The sequence below is a fragment of the Calliphora vicina genome, chromosome 3 (genome assembly GCF_958450345.1).
Source record: "Calliphora vicina chromosome 3, idCalVici1.1, whole genome shotgun sequence".
NCBI lineage: Eukaryota > Metazoa > Arthropoda > Insecta > Diptera > Calliphoridae > Calliphora > Calliphora vicina.
Window position 1 is genome coordinate 37,208,888 of NC_088782.1, and position 21,118 is coordinate 37,230,005.

Here is a 21,118-nt window from a genome sequence, read left to right on the forward strand (position 1 = left end):
GACCGATCGTAACAAAATTTGGTGACATGAATTTTGTATATATAGAACTTATTTGGAGCGAAATTTGTGTAGATACATATATAAATTAAACATTTATGACCGATAAAGTCCAATTTCGAGATTACATTTGTATGGGGGCTAGGTGAAATAATGGACCGATTTCAATAGGCTTCGTCCTTGGGCCGAAAAAATTATATGTACCAAATTTTATCGAAATATCTTTAAAATTGCGACCTGTACTCTGCGCACAAGGTGTACATGGACAGCCAGACGGACGGGCGGACGTACATCGTTTAATCGACTCAGAAAGTGATTCTAAGTCGATCGGTATACTTTAAGGTGGGTGTTAGACTAATATTTTTGGGTGTTACAAACATCTGCACGAACGCATTAAACCCTTCCCACTATGGTGGTGTAGGGTATAATTATTGATACTACGAATGTTTTAAAATCTATAAGTTTATTTAAAATTATAAAAGTTGATAACAATTGTCTTAAACAGGGAATCCCCTTTGTTGAAGGAAAAGTTAGCTTGTGATTATTTTGTTTATTGTGATGAATCCATATAAACAACTGATAAGAAATTGAAATTCTGCACATTAAAAATAATGCACACAAATGCATTACATATTTTCATTCAATCACCCTCTAAAATAAATAATTAATTTTAAAAAAAACAAGTAAGAGTGCCATATTCGGCTGTGCCGAATCTTATATACCCTTCACCAAATTATACTTCAAAATTTTAAATATTTTTAGGTAAACAAAATGTAATTTTTTTTCCAGTTGTTTTTTTCATTTTTTGGAAAAAAAAAATTTTCGATTGTTATTTTAATTTTTTTAAATTAAAATTTTTTTTTTTAAATTTAAAATTTTTTTTTTTTAAATTTTAAAAAAAAAATTTGCGGTTTTTTAAATTTTTTTTTTTGAAAAACAAATTCGGGTTAAACATTTTTTTCCCGATTTTGACCCATTGTAGGTCCAACTTACTATGGTCTTATATACATACGTCGTTGCAAATGTCTTTGAAATATCTATCATTAGATATCCATATTGTCTATATTAATGTCTTAGTAATCCAGATATATGTACAGTGGTGGCCACCAATTTAAGACATATACTTGAATTTTTTTCATCAATTGAATTTTAAGTGCGATAGAGCCAAAATAAAAGGACCTCTAAGGGTATGAAAAAGCAACCGCGTTACATAACTTTTTTTGTAAATTTTAACTTTCTAAATGAAAAAGCGACATAAAAGTATATAAAATGTATATTAAAAATCATATTGATGTTAATAAAGCAAATAAAAACAAAGAGCTGCTGTGCTGAATTGTTTATTTTATTTTCCATCTGTTTGTGCTTTGGCATTTTATACTTAGGTTTAACTCACCAATGATGCTCAGTTAAACCTAGATTATATAGCATATAAACAATAAGTGAGAAACACAATTTTTAGTTTAATTTAGGTTTAAGCGAAGAATGTAGATTATCTCTATCCCAGAAACTAGCTCTAAGGGTAGCTAAATAAATAAATGTTGAAATCTTTTTAATGGTGGTTTCTATCAAAAAGTGTTTAAAAATAAACTAAAATATGTTTATGAACATGTTTATAATACCGATTATAGAGTACAAAATAGAAACCAAAAGATTCAGTATAAAAGAGCAGAGCTTTATAAGGTAATCAATCAGTAGTCCAGCACCACTTCAACAATTTAAACGATTAAAGATTAAACGATTTAACTTGGTATGAGCGCGTTTCAATACTTTGTTATAATTTTGCTATTCAACTTGATATACCTTGATAACACACTAAGCTATGTATCCAAGGAAATGCAATTGGTAATCGAGAAGAAAAAAATTAAGGTTGGCTATCGATTTAAAACGGTAAAACTAATTATTTCGTTAACGGTATTTCGACATATTTCGGTAACGGCATTTTAATGACAACGGTAATTTCATCCCGAATGAAATTCTTTAAAAAATTAAAAAAAAAACAAAAATAGATTGATAAACTTGGTATCATAGATAAATACAAATAGATCGGAAACTCTCCTGTCAGTGACCTAACTCAGTTGTTAAAAATCTGTTTCAAAAAACTATGTGAAAACAAAAACAGCATTCTATGTGTGTGATTGTTTTGAATAATTTTTTGATCGTGTTTTTTTCTAGTTTCCGCTCTGAAATCAAAAATTTTTATACCCTTCAGCTTCGTGAGAAGGGTATATATAAGTTTGTCATTCCGTTTGTAATTTCTACATTTTTCATTTCCGACCCTATAAAGTATATATATTCTGGATCCTTATAGATAGCGGAGTCGATTAAGCCATGTCCGTCTGTCTGTCTGTCTGTCTGTCCGTCTGTCTGTCTGTCTGTCTGTTGAAATCAGTTTTCTGAAGACCCCAGATATCTTCGGGATCCAAATCTTCAATAATTCTGTCAGACATGCTTTCGAGAATTTTGCTATTTAAAATCAGCAAAATCGGTCCACAAATGGCTGAGATATGAGAAAAAAACCAAGACAACCTCGATTTTTTACCTATTTTTGACCTATATCTGGATTACTAAGACATTAATATAGACAATATGGATATCTAATGATAGATATTTCAAAGACATTTGCAACGACGTATATAAGACCATAGTAAGTTGGACCTACAATGGGTCAAAATCGGGAAAAAAAATTTTAACCCGAATTTTTTTATTTCAAAAAAAAAAAATTTAAAAAACCAAAAAAAAAATTTTAAAAATTTAAAAAAAAAAAATTTTAAATTTAAAAAAAAAAAATTAAATTTAAAAAAAAAAAATTTAAATTTAAAAAAAAAAAAAATTAAAATAACAATCGAAAATTTTTTTTTCCAAAAAATGAAAAAAAACAACTAAAAAAAATTAAATTTTGTTTACCTAAAAATATTTTCAATTTTTAAGTATAATTTGGTGAAGGGTATATAAGATTCGGCACAGCCGAATATAGCACTCTTACTTGTTATTTTTATAATTACAAATTATTTATAGAATATCGGTAATGGTATTTACGATAATATGTATATGTAACGGTAATTGCAGTTATTTCGGTAACGATATCCAACCTTAAAGAAACAAAATAATAAATGGATACTTAATCTAACTACTTATGCACATTTTAGGAAGGCTCTGGACTTGATTCTGATTTAATAACTTTAAACAATAATTTTCAATTAAATTCAAATCTTGATATCAATTTCATAAGGTAAATATTTCAACACTATTTAACATTGTAAAAATTCAAAGCAAATGTTCATATTTTTAGCCAGTTGGAAAAGGCAGTGGATTCTATGTTAATCACTCACATTGATTTATTGGAAAAAAGACTACAAAACTATAATGAGGCATTTTTTGAAAGAAACATTAAGACCTACATACAAAAAGGTTTGTACCTACAGATAAAATGAACAAAACAAAAGCAAGTAAGAGAGTTTAATTCGTCTGTTCCGAATCTTATGTGCCCACGTTCATACAGGTATTAATTTGGTTCGTCCGATTTGGTTAATTTTATATTTTCTGTTAATAGAATTTATTTAATTGTTATAGTGGTAAGTCTGAATATTCATAGTTTTTCATATATTTTGATCAAAAACTTTAATTAATTTTAAACTCGAACGTATTTGGACGGCATTTGGTTCAAAAATGTTTTTTGGTTGGACCGATTTTGTCCATTTTCAATACCAAATATTCAACGGAGAATATTTGAGACAACTTTCATCCTCCTAGAGGGATTAAATTCAGCATTAGTCAGTTCCAAATATGTACTCCTAAATTATAACTCAACATTTGAAGAATTTCATACTGAGTAGTTTTATTGATGCCCGTCCCGCTGTTCATGTAATCATTGTTATCAAACCAAATTCGTGCAGGGGTTCGCATGTAGCAATTCAAAACATCATAATTGTATTGTTTTTAAACTGATTTCAAAACCATCTTCTAAACAAACCATTTCTTTTTGTAATTTTAACTTGAAAATAATCATAATTATAGAAATTCGGGATGTTAATGAATTACCAAATGATGACAATGAAATCAATTGGTAATTACAAAAAAATCGACAATACTTATACCTAAATCTTAATATGCTTATATATATTTTTAATATACATACATACACAAACAGTTCAGATGATCGTTTGCCTGAAAGCTGCTTCGAAGTGAAAGAGTGTCGCAACTCTATATTCACCCTAATGATAGAAAAATATAGCGATAAACCATTTTACGCAGCATGTGATTTGGAGACCTTAAACAGCGGTTGGACAATAATACAAAAACGTCAGGATGGCTCCGAAAATTTCTTTCGCAATTGGACGGATTATGTCAAGGGGTTTGGTAAAATGGATGGAGAATTCTTTATAGGCTTAGAAAAACTGCATGCCTTAACCACATTTGGACCGCCGCAAGAACTATACATTATAATGGATGATTATGAGGGAACAAGAAAATATGCCAGATACGAAGAATTTAAAGTAGGAGCGGAAAGTGAAGAATTTAAATTGAATGTGGCTAAGTATTCTGGTACTGCCGGTGATAGCTTAAGTTGGCACAACGACTGTACATTTTCGACCAGAGATTTTGGCAAGAAAACCGATTGTGCTCAAGGTTATAGAGGAGGTTGGTGGTATAACAACTGTTTTAATAGGTTAGTTTCATTCATTTTAGATATTTATTGCATTTAATCAATTGTAAATCATAGCAACCTTAATGGCAAGTATTTATTTGGCAAATATCCCAAAACGAAATATGGCCAAGGAGTTGTATGGTCTGAATTTCGTGGCTACGAGTATTCTCTGAAATTTGTACAAATGATGATACGACCCAGACAGTCGGATGACTAAAAGTTGATTATTTTGGGAAATTTATGTTACTTTCTTTTACTTTATTTGTTTAATATCAATAAATAAATGTCTAAGATTTCTTATACATACAATAAAAGTATACATATCTGTACGTTTTATTCATTTAGTTGGAGGATTAATGGGAACGTGCTATATCTGAAAAGAAATTTAAAATATCTTGTATATTAAATTCTAAACTAATCATCGAACCGGCATAGCACTTTTGTATGCGCTCTTCTAGGAATTTGTATTGTACAATGAATTCCTCTTGCATGGCATGCCATACCACCTGCAAGAGGTTCTCCTCTTCGCACAAATGTTTCTCCACTTTTTTATAAAGATTTTCCAAACCCTTTTTCACTTCACGCGCCGGATATTGACTGATAACTTTGCGCAATTCCTGCTTGGAAAAAGCCATCTGATAACTAATTTCAGTTTCCTTGACGCCCTGGGCAATTTTCTGCTGAACACCTTCAAAGAACAGCTAAACGTTGAAAATGTATAATGATAGCATTTGTTTCAGTTTAAGATAATTGATTTCAAAACTTACATTTAGTTTTTCCAATGGTCTGCCAAAGTACTGTATAACATAATTCGTTAAGGCTTCGTTGTAACGCGACTTGGCCTCTTTCTTCAACTCATCCAAACTGGGCACTTTTAAACGGGCCAACAGCGAGTACATGTGATGATAATTTTCCATGCGCACTACTTGTTGTGGTGTTTTTATATAATCCTTAGCATGTGTATTGATGCCCTCGAATATGGCATTTATCAATTGTATATACTTTTCACCGTCTGTGCGCCGTGTTGATTTCCTAAAGAAATCCTCTGTCGTTTGTGAGAAGTACTCGAAATTCTCCACATACGGTAATATGCCGCATTTCGAACGTTTGGGCATTTTTGCATCACGTATCGATTGTAATTGTTGCTGCATGAAACGATCGAAATTACGTTTGACATGAACTAATACGGATGCGAAGGTCATGCTTAAAAAGGAATGTGTATCTTGGGCGGACATAACATGTTGATTTAAACGTTCCAATACATAAAGAGAATAGCTGAATGAGAAATGAATTAAATGAACATAGATTATATACAGTGGTTGACAAAACAATGAAAACTTTTCCAGATATTTCATTAGTGGCCTAAAATCTGAAATAATTTTTTAAAAAATTTTAACATTTTTGTAGTATTTTATTTGTATACTTTTATTAACATAATTTAACAAAAAACAAAGGACATAATTAATTAAATTCTAAACATGAGAAAACAAAATTAAAAGATTTCTTTATTACGGCATTGACAAAACAATGGAAACTTAGGTATTATTTTAACAAATATAGTCTAAACTTTGCAATAACTCAATATTTTTTATAACTGCTACACATCGACGATGCATTGAACCAATTAAAGAGTCAATGGTCTTATTTGAAATATTTTGCCATTGCCTTATAACCGCCTCCGATAAATCTTCCTTCATGGCGTAATTTTGCGTCCTTATTTTACGATCTACAATTTCCCATAGATTTTCTAAGGGATTGAGATCTGGCGATTGGGCATGCCACTTATAAACACGTACCTCGTTGGATTGTAACCACTCGGTTACAACCCTAGAGGTGTGTTTCGGATCGTTGTCGTGTTGGAATCTCCAAACTAGGGGCATATTTTCCTCAGCGTATGGATACATAACATCGTTTAATATGGTTCTGTATCCTATACCTGTCATGGTATCTTTTATAATATGAATTGGGCCCATACCTTGCCCTGAAAAACATCCCCATACCATAATATTGCCACCGCCAAACTTTACAGTCTTATTTGTGTACTTTGGATCTAATCCTTTTCCCTTTGGTCGTCTTACAAATGTTCTCCCAATTGTATTTGGATTCGTCGGAAAAGAGGACAGTATTCCATTTCTGTATCGACCAGTTTAAATGATCCCTGGCAAATTGTAAACGAGCAGAACTGTTCTTTTTAGAAATGAGTGATTTTTTCAAAGGACGATAGCAACCAAGACCAGCCTCATTTGTCCTGCGACTAACTGTTCTGGTACTTATTTCTAATTTTAGGATATTAACAACCTCTCGAGGAGTTATTTTTGGGAATTTCTTGAAATCTCTCGCTATTAAATTATCTTGTCTAGGAGTAGTCTTACGAGGTTTACCACCTAAATGTTGAGCTTTTACAGAACCGGTCTCACGAAATATCTTTATAATTTTTGAAACTGCTGATTTATTTATTGAATATTTGTCACATATACTTTTTTGTTTTAAACCAGCTTTAAAATCGTTAATTATTTTATTTTTTAAGTCTTCACAAATCTAAACTTTAGCCATTTTCGTTAACTTTGAAAAAAAGCAATTATGCGAAAAACTTAGAAAAAGAAATTGTGAAAAATTACCAGAATTTTAAAATAAAATAATTGTAAACAGGATGCTTTTACACCGTTCATTTAAATATTATTTTCGTTTTACACTTCTTCCTTGCAGAAGTTTAAAAGTTTCCATTGTTTTGTCAGTAGCGAAATAGTGAATATTTTTAATTTTGTTCCCTTTTTTCAAAATATAATTAATTATGTTGTTTGTTTTTCAGTTAATTTATATAAATAAAACTATACAAGTAAAATACTAAAAAAAAAATTATTTTAAAAAAATATTTTAAATTTTGGTCTACATATGGAATATTTGGAAAAGTTTCCATTGTTTTATCAACCACTGTATATTGTGATTAGTGTTTATAAACCGGTTAACCGAAAAACCGGTTTTTCTTCGAAATCTCGGTTTTTTGCGAACCGGATAATTTAAAATGTTGATTTTCGGTTAACCGGTTTATCCGGTTTTTATCACTCGGTTAACCGGTTTTTAAAATTTAGGTTTAAAATTAAGAAATCTCATGGTTTTGTGCATTTTTTATATTCATTGTACAAACATTATTGTTCTGATTTGAAACCTAAACTGCTGATTTACAATATAAACCTATTTAGATTGATATTTTTAAGAATTACAATGATTCTAAATAGTAGAGGACGATGAGTTTACTTAAAAACTTTTTCAGAATAAATTGCACATAATCAAACTATAAAAATTAAATTCCGCAGAATTCTAGAAGTTAAGCAAAATCTTAATAATGATTCATTATAAACTTAATGATGATTTTACCAAACGTCAAGTTGAATTTGATGTGCATACCTTCTTTCAATCAATTTGACTTCATTAGTGTGTTTTGTTCTTAAAATTTAATTTTATTATTCATTTCGTTAGCTTAGTGTACAAAGTCCTTTTCAGAAATAACAACGTTCCAAAATCCATAATTTGAAATATTTTGGAATCGGATAATGGAGTTTTATTAATTATTTGGTATGATTTATAATGACAAATAATCACAGCTAAGAAGAAGTGCGTTTGCATCTTATAGGTCCTTTTTTGGGACTTGCTACATTTTCTGTTCCATATCAGAAAAATTTAATGAATAAACCAATAATTAAAACAAGTATATTATATATTTAGTAACATATTTATACTCAATTCCACTTGACTGAGATAATAATTTTGAAATTTTTACAAAATAAAATGGACTTAGCGCTTTTGTATATTCATAGGTATTTAATATTAACCATTCCTGACTACTAAAAACTACAAATTTTAAAGCTGTATATACTTTATTGGACATTTTATGTTTTCTACATATATATGACGGTTAACCGGTTTAACCGGTTTTTTCGATGTCGGTTAACCGAAAAACCGGTTTTCTAAAAAAGCCCAATTTTCGGTTAACCGACAAACCGGTTTTTTAAAAAGTCGGTTTTTTATAAACACTAATTGTGATTCATTATTTAGTACATAGTTTAATTAGAAGGAAATTTAAGCTAATTTTAATAGGAAATTCAGCAGTGACAAAGTTAAGTAATTAACGTACTGATAGAAATTGCACTCACAACAATTGTAAAAAACAGCAAGACATCGTTTTCGTACTCAAAATGTCTAAAGAATTTAATGCTACTGTCGGTTATTTTTGTGTGAAACTGTCAGTTTAACTATTAGTTAAAACATAACCAGGCTTCGTGTTACTGGGGGTAAGCCCCATGACAACTGTCAATTTGGTTTATTTTAACCAAATTACTAATAATTGCTAATATTAAAATAGAAATATTTGTATTGTGTACTTACAAGCAATCAAATCGTTCAAAGCTTTGTATGAAATTAATAAGTTCCTGTTCCAGACAGCCGAACAAAGCATTCATTAGTTTGCGAACCTCTTCATTTATTTGACGATCAATTTTCTTTTGGGGAAATTGTGCTACAATGAAAAGAAATTTAAAGAAACAAGTTAGACACACTCAATGCCTAAATATATTAATTTAGCTTACAGCTAGTATAACTCATATACTTGAAGATAATTTCGGAGAAAAATAATGAGCTCAGTTTTTATCAGTTTATTTTCACGTATGTGTCATAAATTAATGAAATATTTCGTAAAAAGTGGAGTATACAACAAAAAACTTAGAATATTTCCTGCATGACTTTGGAAATTTTTACACTAATCGATGTAGAATTGTAAGCACTGCATCATCATTGAACCAATTTTTTTTACCCAATTTTTATACCCATCACCATCATTTAAGTTTGTCATTCCGTTTGTAATTTCTACATTTTTCATTTGCGACCCCACAAAGTATATATATTCTGGATCGTTATAGATAGCGCAGTCGATATAGTCGACATGTCCGTCTGACTGTCTGTATGTTGAAATCAACTTTCCGCATCCCCCAAATAACTTACATTCATGATTCATACATCAATATATCCGCAATACACCCAGTTCGGTTCCTATTTAAAATCGAAAAAATCGTCCTACAAATGGCTGAGATATAATGAAAACCCCATTTTTTTTATCTATATCTGTATTACAAAGTCATTAATATATACAATATGGATATCTAATGATTGATATTTCAAAGTCCATTGCAACGAGGTATAACGTTATAGTAGTCAGATCAAATTCGGGAAACATTTTTTTTTAAACCCGATTTTTTCACTAAATTATACTTAAAAAATTAAACATTTAAAATTTTTTTTTTAATTTATACTATTTTATAGTAAAAAAAAATTTATGAAAAAAATTTTTTTTTTTAAATTAAAAAAAATTAAATATTTACAATTTTAATTTTCAAGTATAATTTGGTGAAGGATATACTTGTTTTTATATAAATTTCTGAAGCTTTAAATTAAATTTTCCAAAAAAAAATTTTGGTATAAGGAAATTTAAAAAAAAAATGTTTTTCACTAAAAATTAAAAACAAAAAAATAAAAATTGAAAAAACAATTTTGATAAAAAAAAATTTAAATATTTAGGGTCATTATTACAACTTGCCTTTAAGTTCCTAATAGTAAAAGTTAACTTTAAACAATAAAAAAAGTTACCCTTAAAATTAACTTTTACTATTACGAACTTAAAGGCAAGTTGTAATAATGACCCTTAAAATTACATACCAAATGTATTATTTGGTGTATATAAAAGATTCGACACAGCCGAATATTTCTTATAACTCTCTTACTTGTTTTTTTATAAATTCTTGACGCTTTAAATAACTTTGAGACGTCGATATATACTTTATGGACCGCAAATGAAAAATGTGTAAATAACAAACGGAATGACAAACTTATAAATACCCTTACAAAAATAATAAAAAAAAAACATAGAAACCTACCATCTCCTGCTCCAGTGACCGATGAAGGTGACAGTAACAAAGATTGTGACATGTCAACACTCTTTTCCATCACATCTAAATTAGCGCTCTTTGCGGTGGGACTTATAACATCCATTTGAAAGAAATTAATACAGAATTTTTGTTCTTGCAGGGCAATTGGTTCCAATTCGGCTAAAACTTTTTCCAAAACTGCATCGAAACGTTCACGATCCGCTGAATCTACCCCAGGGCCCCACTGATCTCTATTCACGCCCAGAGTACCGTGGGGTACAGACGAAACCGCAGCTTTCTTAGAAGCGGAAGATGTGGAAACATCTAAATCTTCTCGGGAATTGCGTAATTTTTCCGAAATTTGTTTTTTAGCCTTTAAAAAAACAAATTTAATAACACACACTATATAACAAGGCAATAAATAAATATACCAATGTGAAAAAATTCCTTATATCACGATCATAAATTTTACTTAAGGATTTTGTGTAAACCGCCGTTAGACCATCATATTTAGTACGATCCATGGCCTTTATCCAATGCATTAATTCCGTATAGGGTGTTAGTTCATGATGTACAGACGAATGATTCGGCAACACCAGCTCGGTGCTCGACAGCGGCATATCTCCAATTTCATTGGACAAATGTATGAAAAGACAATTTAAATGCTTTATCACAGGCACTAAGAAACTCTTCTTCCAGTTTTCGAAACGTTTCATTTGATCTCGTACAGCCACCAGGCGCTGCAGCGAAGGATCAATATCACTATTTAAGGCGTGTTGTAAAGTCTGAGCAGCTACTATTGCTGCTTTGCGGCCTTCAGGCGTTTTCAAATCGGGTGCTTGCAATATTTGCTGATAGGAGACGGGAAAATCTAACTGGGACTGATCCAAGTCATACATACAACAGTATTATATATAATTTTTAAAAGTTTATTTATAATTTACTTACAATAATTTGACTTAATTCTTCCTTAAGCTTGATATTGTTATTATTGGCAATTTTAATCATGGCATTTTTGCCACCAATTTTTTCCATGGTCTCTTTAACGTGTCCCAAAATTTCCTCATATGAATCTAAGCGTTCTTCAAACTTGTCAGCTTCACCAATGGCTTTATCGATGTGTTGCATTAACATCATTACTTGCTTTTCGGAAGCTAACACAGATTGCATATTTGCCTGAAAGTACAGAGAGTTATTGTGAAGGTTAAAAAATACTAAATAAAATATGTATATTTTAATTCTTTGATTTATTTGAAGAATTGAATTTACTTCAGGCAAATCCTTTTCACTGGAGTTTGGTAAATAAATATACAAAACACAAGTTGTGTGCACTTATATGCAAAATGCTCTTAATATGTTATGGTTTTTTAGCTTGACTACTTTAAATTTTGTATGCATATTTAAAATATTTACCACTTACCCCATCTAAATCGTGTAATTCTTTCGACAACTTCTCAATTAACAATTCAGCATCTTTTACAGCGTAATCACATTCATTGAAGAGTTTTGACAACTCAGTGGCCTCCTTATCGGTCAATGCGGTAAATTCTGTAAATTCCATTTCTTCTTCGTCTTCGGTTTCAGCACCATTTTTCCGTAGTTCATCACGGCCGATGCCGTCTCGTACTGCTGAAGTTCCTCTTATACTGTCGCGACCACTTCCATCCATACCCATTAATTTTTCTGGCGATTTATCCAACAGCCAAGCTGGTGGTATATTGCGAAATTCTGCTTTTGCTCCCCGCGCATATTTATGGATTTGCTTGTACAAAACTGCTATGAAGTTTTGTCGTTCGTGCAAATTAAGAGCATACCATTTGTACAGTTTTTCCACCTGTACATCGAATTCATGAATATCGAACTGTTCACTGCGACCGTCCACCCATTTGATTTCATCCAATTGCCAAATACGTTTCTTTTTGTAATCACCATCTTTCTGTTCGGTCTGTTTGACCAGGCACACTGTAACTTGGGGTACAGGAGGCGGTGTCGTGGCAACACACAGATAGCAGGCCCGTTTCTTTTTGAAAGTTTTAGTTACCGTCACCACCGAAAGCAATCGTTCGCCGCACCCATTAAAAAGTTCCTTTTGCAGAACATGTTTAATGTTGGCCAAAGAGCCAATCGATAACATTTTATGTTGTATATGTTTTATTATTTAATATTTCTCAATTTGTTTACTATTAAAATATTTATGTATTAGCGACTTAAAAAAGAAACTGAATTTACGCCTCCAAGCAAAAATATGTGATAAATCATTGAAGAAAAAAAAAATATTTTCTGTTGTCAAAATGTCAGCTGTTTTTCTAACGCCAAGCTGCCATACATTTATTCGTATATAATAATAAGCAGAAATGGAATTTTTTGGGATATAATACATTTTGTGCATAATTTAGTATTAGTATTCGAAGAAAAAATTATTCGAATAATCAAGGAAATTTTTTTTTTAATTCTAATGAATGAAAAATTTTCAAACCGGACTACAGAATTAAATATACCTTTAATCCTTCTAAAACTTATTGAGCTAGTGCCTGAGTAAATCTCAAGATTTTAATGAGCCATATTATACCTAATACGTATTGGCAAATGCAGGTTAGACGAGTATATCTTACGAAAAATACCAACCACCTTACAGTACAATACATCAATGTGATAGTCAAAGGAATGTTTACTATGCAAGTATACTCCAAGACACTTTAAATGATCAACCAGTTCTACACCAATATTATTCAATACAATTTCAGGAAAAAAACGGGCAGTTAGCCCAAACCAAAATTTCTAAAAGATTTATGCTCGTTAAAGTGATTATGATCATATGGGAGCTATGACTAATTATGGACCGATCATCATAAAATTAAGTGACAAGACTTTCTTCAAAATTACGACCTGTACCTTGACCCCTGTCACATTAGGCAATTTAGTTGCCTAATGTGACAAAACTAAGAATGAAAGTTACAAAAATACTAAGGTGTGTCAAAATTGTCGTTGTTTATCGAAACATACAAATAATATTGTTACTAAATTCGTACCGACAATGGGTCAAAATCGGAATTTATATTCCTTACTTATATTTTCATGCATTTATGAAGCACTCTACCTCAAAAATAAAATCTCATGAAAAATTATAATATTTTTAAAGTACATATTTATTTTTTATTCCTTTTATATATACATATAAAAACTACATACCTTTATTTCAATATTATTAATTTCATTATTATTTAAATTAGAATACAGAGGAATACAAATTATTATGAATAAAATAAGAAAAAGAAATATTGTAAATTACTATCAATATGTATATACTATGAATTTTGTATTATGTTTTTTAATTAATAATACATTTTAAATTTTTATAAATTATACATACACGTATAATTTAGCAAAATTCTGAATATTTTATAATTTGTAAATGTATTATTAATTAAATTATTTAAATTACCATGGTAAAAAATATTAAAATTTATATTTTGTTAGAAAATTTTAAAAAAATGTATGTTTTATACAGTAAAAAATGCAAAGAAAAACAAATAAACATTTTTTTTATGAATTATCTAAAATGGTGGTGTATTGTTCATTAGTTTCCAAATACAGTAAGTCTGGATTTTCGCCCAACTCGAGGCTACCATGAGCTAGCAAGGGCTTATTGTTGACTGTTCTGGGCCACTTACGTTTTGGATTTGAATGGGTTAACATGTGACTCTTGAGATTGGTTGACTGGGCAAAACACTTGTGGCAACCTTCGACCGGACAGTGGTAAGGTCGATCGCCCGTATGTATTCGAACGTGGGTACGCAAGTTGAAGTCAAGGGAAAACCTTTTGCCACAACCTTCAAATGTACACTCAAACGGTTTTTCTCCCGTATGTACCAATTGATGACGTTTTAATTTTGAACTTTCTACGAATGATTTGCCACACTCAGCACACACATGAACTCGTGGACCATGTGTGGCGGAGTGTTTACGCATGGCTGAATGATTGCGAAACTCTTTATTGCAGTTTCGAAATGTACAGCGAACAACTGTTACAGTCCCTGAAGCAGCTGCAACTGTAGTATAGGGTGGTGCAGACGCAGATGTTGTTGCTGAGTTTGTATTTAGAGCAGTTTGAGACGTACCACAGAACGATTTTTTTATGTTTGTACTCATTGCCTTCCTCGAAGGCATGCTTTTCAGTTTGACCGAAGACTCCACTGCTGGAAACGGCTGCTGACATATTAATGTGTTGCTGAAGACAGTTGGAGCATGAATAAAACTGTCTTGTAAGTCTGCTTCCGTGTTTTGATCATCGGCTAATTGATATGGGTCTTGATTTGAACTAAAGTCATTTGATGTAGAGCTTAAAAAAGCCTCCTCAGTTTCAATATTTTCAATAATACTCTCGTTAGCCGTCTCCACTTCTTCGACAATGTCGCCCGTAAATGGATCGGGAACTAAAACATATTCCGCCGGTGATAGACCGTCATGCATGTGTAAATTACTACTAGATTCGGCCATTAAAAGTTGATTGACACGTTGCTCCTCCAATTCCAATTCACTCGATCGCAACATTTCATTAGATTCTAAGGATGTTGACTCATTTTTCATTGCGACATGATCGAGCTCATTCCCAATATTATCCTCATTATCTTCTTCATCTTCCGAATTTAGAGCAGACCATAAGGTAACATTGAATTCATCTTGTGTAATGCGTATGAGCACATTTGTTTGTTTCCAGCGTTTTGTTGTTTGTGATTTTTTTAATTTTTCATTCATTCTTTCTTTTCGTTCCTTATTTGTTTTACACGTATAATTAGGGTCGTCAGACTTTTCCTGTTTGATCACCAGAGGATTACTGTTGTCAAAGTGTTCCATTTTAATGTGACTTGCTGCTATCAGGTGGTTGGACGATATATCAAACTAATTATTTACAAAATTTAATTGAGCTGTAACATATTCCTCAAACAATTAGTTGGCATCCGAAGAGTCTGGTAATATTTCGTCTTAAGCCGCTTCAATTGCTTATATGCTAAGCATAAGATAATCGAATATATATATCTGTGTATTTTGTATTTAATACACTTTTTGTTTATTTGTTTGTGAACACCCAGTATATATTGTATCAATTTATTTTAAACGACAAAAACCAAATAATAATAAGAAAAGTAGTATTTAGAAGTAGGTTTTCTAAAAAAAAAAGAAAAATAGAACTGAAAAACGTAAATTACTTATTTTTTTTCGCGAAAACTATAAATTTGCTGCTGACATTAGGAAAATTTTTTTGTATTTTTTAATCTTCTTCTCAATAACTGACATTCACATTACATTGATAGCACGGAAACCAATACATTTCACAAACTCAAAATAAAAGCGTAGTAAAATTAACAACAACAATCCTTTTTAATATTTGATACAATAACCCCCTGTCTATACCTGATAAATTTTTATCATGATAAACTTCAAAATGGTTGTCAAGATAAAAAATTATTAGGTATAGTCTCCATTTATTGGTATTATTGCTTCGTTATGACAAAATTGTTAGTGCTTTTTCTCAGACAACTTTGTCTTGACAACAAACGTCATTAATTGTTATGATAAATATTTGTCAAATATAAACAGGGGCTAATACAAGGGATTTTGTAAATTGAACAATTATGTTTCATGGTCTGCTTGATCAATAAACTTGGAAATATGTAATTATTAACTCAACTATCAAATTTTTTTTCCAAACACCATATGTTCACGTGTAGACGTTAGAAACATTTATTTGCACATATATTTCGAAATAATTGCAAACTGTTTTTGAAGGAATGTTGAACATAAACTGTTAAATTTTCTTTTTACTTTTAAAATAGTGTTTTTAAAGTTGAAAACAATGATCCGCTATTCGGCCGAAGTTATTTCTTACACTGTGTCTACAACTGATATGAAATGCTTAACATTAACATGGTAAGACACATCATGTTAGCGTTTTTTCTCATATTTTAACATGGGTTGTTAAACAATGTATTTTAACAACTCTTTTGTAACATGAAATTACGTTTAAGCTTGACAGTAGTCATTTTGTTCAAAAATAATGAAATATGTATCTTAATATTAATATGAGTACGTTACTTTCAAGTTTTAATACATTCACACTTTTCCATGCCTGGAATGAAATTTGCTGTGAATGAGCAACCAGTGTTGCCTTTTTAGAGTTTTATAGAATTAATTTTCGATAATAAAATTTTCAAAATCATATATTTGATCACAATCGTATCATAAAAGCATTGATTCCGAAGTTAATCATAGGTTTAATAACTTTAAACGTTCACGAAGGTCAAAATACAATGCAGATTAATTAAATTACACATTTGCCTTCAACGCCAAAGTTTCATATTAGTTATGGTATTTACTGACGACAATACTGAGTATTAATATTTGTCAAAAACTTATGTATCATAATATGTACAATTCCATAGTTTAAACCAAAGTATACCGTTTAAACAAAAATTGTATTAGATTTTCAAAAAATACAAATACGGTCGGTATCCATAATTTTTTTAAAACAATTCAAAAGCTTTTTATTTTCATAAGTATCGGGTAGCTATTTATAAATACAAATAAGGCAAACCTATATAAAGTCTGCAGAAAAACATCAACAATTAACCAAAAAATTTCAATACTACCATGTAGTATCAACATTTCATTATGATTATGAAATTATAATACAAGTTTAAATAACTCGTAGTACGATTTGTATAAAACTAGGCCAAAAAATTGATGCTTTAACTTTAAGGGTCATTTAATTTTAACTAAAAATCTTTATATATTTAATCAGTTCAAAGAATCTGAAATATTTCAGATTTTTCAATGACTTTAATAAGTGCTTTTAAAAAATGTAACTTTGTTGTTTACATATTTTTATAGGAAAATTTTCAATATTTAAAGTGGATTTAATGTTTAAAATTTATTTAAAAAATGTTTCCGGAATTCATTTAAAAACTCCTCTACAACACATATCAAAATTGATATACGCCGTTATACTCCAAAGTTGACTTGTACAATGTACTTTGTTTTTATATCATTTTATCATGATATAAAAACAAACGGAATTTATTAGGGATAGTTGTAGATAGCGGAGTCGATATAGCCTTTCCGAAGCCCCTAAATAACGTTTATAATTGATATATCAACATATATATCCACTATAGTCCCGCACAGGTTACTATTTAAATTCGGAAAAATCGTCACGCAAATGGCTGAGATATAAACAAAAAACCAACACTACCTCGATTTTTGAACTATTTTTTGTATCTATATCTGGATTACTAAGTCATTAACATAGACGATATGAATATCCAATAATAAACCATTCCAACGACGTATAAAAGCCAAAGAAATTCCGGTCAAAATCGAGAAAAATATTTTTTAACCCCAATTTATTTTATTATCCACCAAATATTCTTTTTTCAGCAAAAAAACATTTTTTTCACCCACAAATTGTTTAAATCTTAAAGAATACATTGGATTCGGCACAGCCGAAAATACCTGTCCTTACATGTCTTTTCATAGATTGATTAAGCACTCTATTCGAAAAATAAAATCTGATGAAAAACTATCATTAAAGTACATATTTATTTTTTATTCCTTTTATATATACATATACAAACTACATACCTTTATTTCAATATTATTAATTTCATTGATCCATATTAATTAAATTAGAATACAGAGGAATACAAATTATTATGAACAAAATAAGAAAAAGAAATATTGTAAATTACTATCAATCTGTATATACTATGTATTTTGTAATAAAATTTAGTTTTTTTTAAATTATTAATTTAATTAATAATACATTTCCAAATTATACAAATTTTAAATTTTGCTAAATTATACATGGTAAAAAATATTAAAATTTATAATTTTTTTAAAATTTTAAAAAAATATATGCTAAAAACTTTTTGTTTTTCGATATCTTTACAGTTCTATACACACAGTAAAAAAAATTGCAAAGAAAAACAAAAAAAAACGTTTATGAATTATCTAAAATGGGGCCGTATTGTTCATTAGTTTCCAAATACACCAAATCAGGATTTTCGCCCAACTCGAGGCGACCATAACGAGCTAGCAAGGGCTTATTGTTGACTGGCCTGGGCCACTTACGTTTAGGTTTTGAATGGGTCAACATGTGACTCTTGAGATTGGTTGACTGGGCAAAACACTTGTGGCAACCTTCGACCGGACAGTGGTAGGGTCGATCGCCCGTATGTATTCGAACGTGGGTACGCAAGTTGAAATCAAGGGAAAACCTTTTGCCACAACCTTCAAAAGTACACTCAAACGGTTTTTCTCCCGTATGTACCAATTGATGCCGTTTTAATTTTGAACTTTCTACGAATGATTTACCACACTCAGCACAAACATGACCTCGTGGACCATGTGTAGCGGAGTGTTTACGCATGGCTGAATGATTGCGAAACTCTTTATTACAGTTTCGAAATGTACAGCGAAAAACTGTTACAGTCCCTGAAGCAGCAGCAGCTGTAGTATAGGGAGGTGCAGGCGCAGATGTTGTTGCTGAGTTTGTATTTAGAGCTGTGTGAGACGTACCACAGGGAGATTTTTTTACAGACGCATTCATTGTATTTCTCGTAGGTATACTTTTCAGTTTGACCGTAGACTCTACTGCTGGTGACGGCTGCGGACATATTAATGTGTTGCTGAAGACAGTTGGAGCATGTATAAAACTGTCTTGGAATTCGGCTTCCGTTCTTTGTTCATCAGCTAACTGACCTGGGTCTTGATTTGAACTAAAATCATTTGATTTAGTGCTTAACAGAGTCTCTTCGGTTTTTATATTTTCAATAATACTCTCGTTAGCCGTCTCCACTTCTTCTTCAACAATGTCGCCAGTAAATGGATCGGGAACTATAACATATTCCGCCGGTGATAGACCCTCATGTACATGTACCTTACTACTAGATTCGTTCATTAAAAGCCGATTGACACGTTGCTCCTCCAATTCCAATTCTCTCGATCTCAACAACATTTCATTAGATTCTAAGGATGTTGCCTCCGTTTTCATTGCGACATGATCGAGCTCACTCCCAATATTATCCTCATGATCTTCTTCGTCTTCCGAATTTAGTGCAGACCACAAGGTAACATTGAATTCATCTTGTGTAATGCGTATGGGCACTTTTGTTTGTTTCCAGCGTTTTGTTGTTTGTGATTTTTTTAATTTTTCATTCAAACGCATCTTTTCTTTTCTTTCCTTATTTGTTTTACACGTATAATTGGGGTCGTCAGACTTCTCCTGTTTGATCACCAGTGGATTACTGTTGTCCAAGTGTTCCATTTTAATATGACTTGTTGCCATCAGGTGGTTGGACGATATATCAAACTGATTAGTTTCCAAATTTAATTGAGCTGTAACATATTCATCAAACACTTCATTGGCATCCGAAGAGTCTGGTAATATTTCTTCAGTTCCCTGCACGACACATTCGGCCGTATATGCTGCTAGGGAGTCTGTTGATGACGAACTTGAAGGTTGCATTATTATTTGTGGCGGCATCGATTCAGGAACTGCATAGTATTGTATACTATCACCGGATATAAAGAATTCCCCCCGATCTACAACTATGTTACCCTCTTCATCACATTCATCGATGATTTCCTCTATGAGAAAACTTTCGCCAACCGTACAGCTGCCAATTTGCTCGTCCAAGTCCGTAGAATACGGCTGTTCTATTATCGTGGTACTAGTTGGTAAGATATGTGTGAAATACAAAGGTGAAGTTGTAGCACTATGTGATACAGGCATTGCGGCCGATGCCAATGACAAATTATTCACAATGGGTGCCGAGCTACCAGAGCCCAGGGCAAAATTGTGGCCATTCATCATTGTTTCCTTAAAAAAGAAAAACAAACTTTTTTAACTTTACTTTCCTACACTTTAGTTAATTTTTTACTGTTATTTACAATTTCCTTTGTTTTTATTTTTCACTTTTTCGTTTGCAGACTCGTTGCTAGAACGTCTGTCTCTGTATTTTTGAGGCTGCGACACAAGCGACCTTTCACTTAATTTCTTGGATTTTTGCTATAATTGTAAAATTAACACAACTTTCTGGTTTGTTTACATTTTATAAAAATGTAAATATTTTGAAAAAAGCCGGTAAAATATGGCGGAATTGTATTTTCCAAAATGGCTCTTCGATATATTTTTTATTTTTTCCTGTATATTATCTCTTCTTCACACTAAATGCCAAAATGCTAATTGGTGGGGGTTTTTTGATTAAATAATCCATTGTGAATGTGTTTACGAAGACAAAATCAGCTGTTTCAAACAGAGATGGGGTTTTAAAAGTTATATTTAGTGCCAAATTGATGTATAAAAAGTTCCAAAATGGGAGCGAATTTATAATTTTTGTTTCGCTTTTTGGTTTTAACAACTGTCAAAACTTGTTTTTACCCCCTGTCTATACCTGATAAATTTTTGTCATGATAAACGTCAAAATGTTTATCAAGATAAAAAAATATCAGGTATAGTCTACATTTATTAGTATTATTGCTTCGTTATGACAAAATTGTTAGT

At 31.0% G+C, this 21,118-nt stretch overlaps 4 protein-coding genes across 4 annotated transcripts; 1 reads left to right on the forward strand and 3 right to left on the reverse strand.

Annotated features, from left to right (window-relative positions):
- Positions 1–1,697: 1,697 nt before the first annotated feature.
- On the forward strand, positions 1,698–4,959 carry LOC135953128 (ficolin-2-like). Its single transcript, XM_065502817.1, has 6 exons — positions 1,698–1,839; positions 3,144–3,226; positions 3,287–3,405; positions 4,012–4,060; positions 4,145–4,663; positions 4,718–4,959. Exons 1-6 carry the CDS (start codon positions 1,747–1,749, stop codon positions 4,857–4,859), a joined length of 1,005 nt encoding a protein of 334 aa, XP_065358889.1. The 5' UTR covers positions 1,698–1,746; the 3' UTR covers positions 4,860–4,959.
- Positions 4,867–12,798, reverse strand: Sec3 (exocyst complex component Sec3). Its single transcript, XM_065502816.1, has 7 exons — positions 11,978–12,798; positions 11,506–11,733; positions 10,989–11,438; positions 10,567–10,930; positions 9,026–9,155; positions 5,410–5,917; positions 4,867–5,343 (listed from the first exon to the last, which is right to left on the reverse strand). Exons 1-7 carry the CDS (start codon positions 12,689–12,691, stop codon positions 4,996–4,998), a joined length of 2,742 nt encoding a protein of 913 aa, XP_065358888.1. The 5' UTR covers positions 12,692–12,798; the 3' UTR covers positions 4,867–4,995.
- An 889-nt stretch (positions 12,799–13,687) lies between these two features.
- LOC135955131 (polycomb protein PHO-like) lies at positions 13,688–15,809 on the reverse strand. The gene has a single exon (XM_065505438.1). It carries the CDS (start codon positions 15,409–15,411, stop codon positions 14,101–14,103), a length of 1,311 nt encoding a protein of 436 aa, XP_065361510.1. The 5' UTR covers positions 15,412–15,809; the 3' UTR covers positions 13,688–14,100.
- A 2,325-nt stretch (positions 15,810–18,134) lies between these two features.
- Positions 18,135–20,800, reverse strand: phol (pleiohomeotic like). Its single transcript, XM_065504747.1, has one exon. The coding sequence runs from the start codon at positions 20,426–20,428 to the stop codon at positions 18,554–18,556; it is 1,875 nt and encodes a 624-aa protein (XP_065360819.1). The 5' UTR covers positions 20,429–20,800; the 3' UTR covers positions 18,135–18,553.
- Between the last annotated feature and the right edge of the window lie 318 nt (positions 20,801–21,118).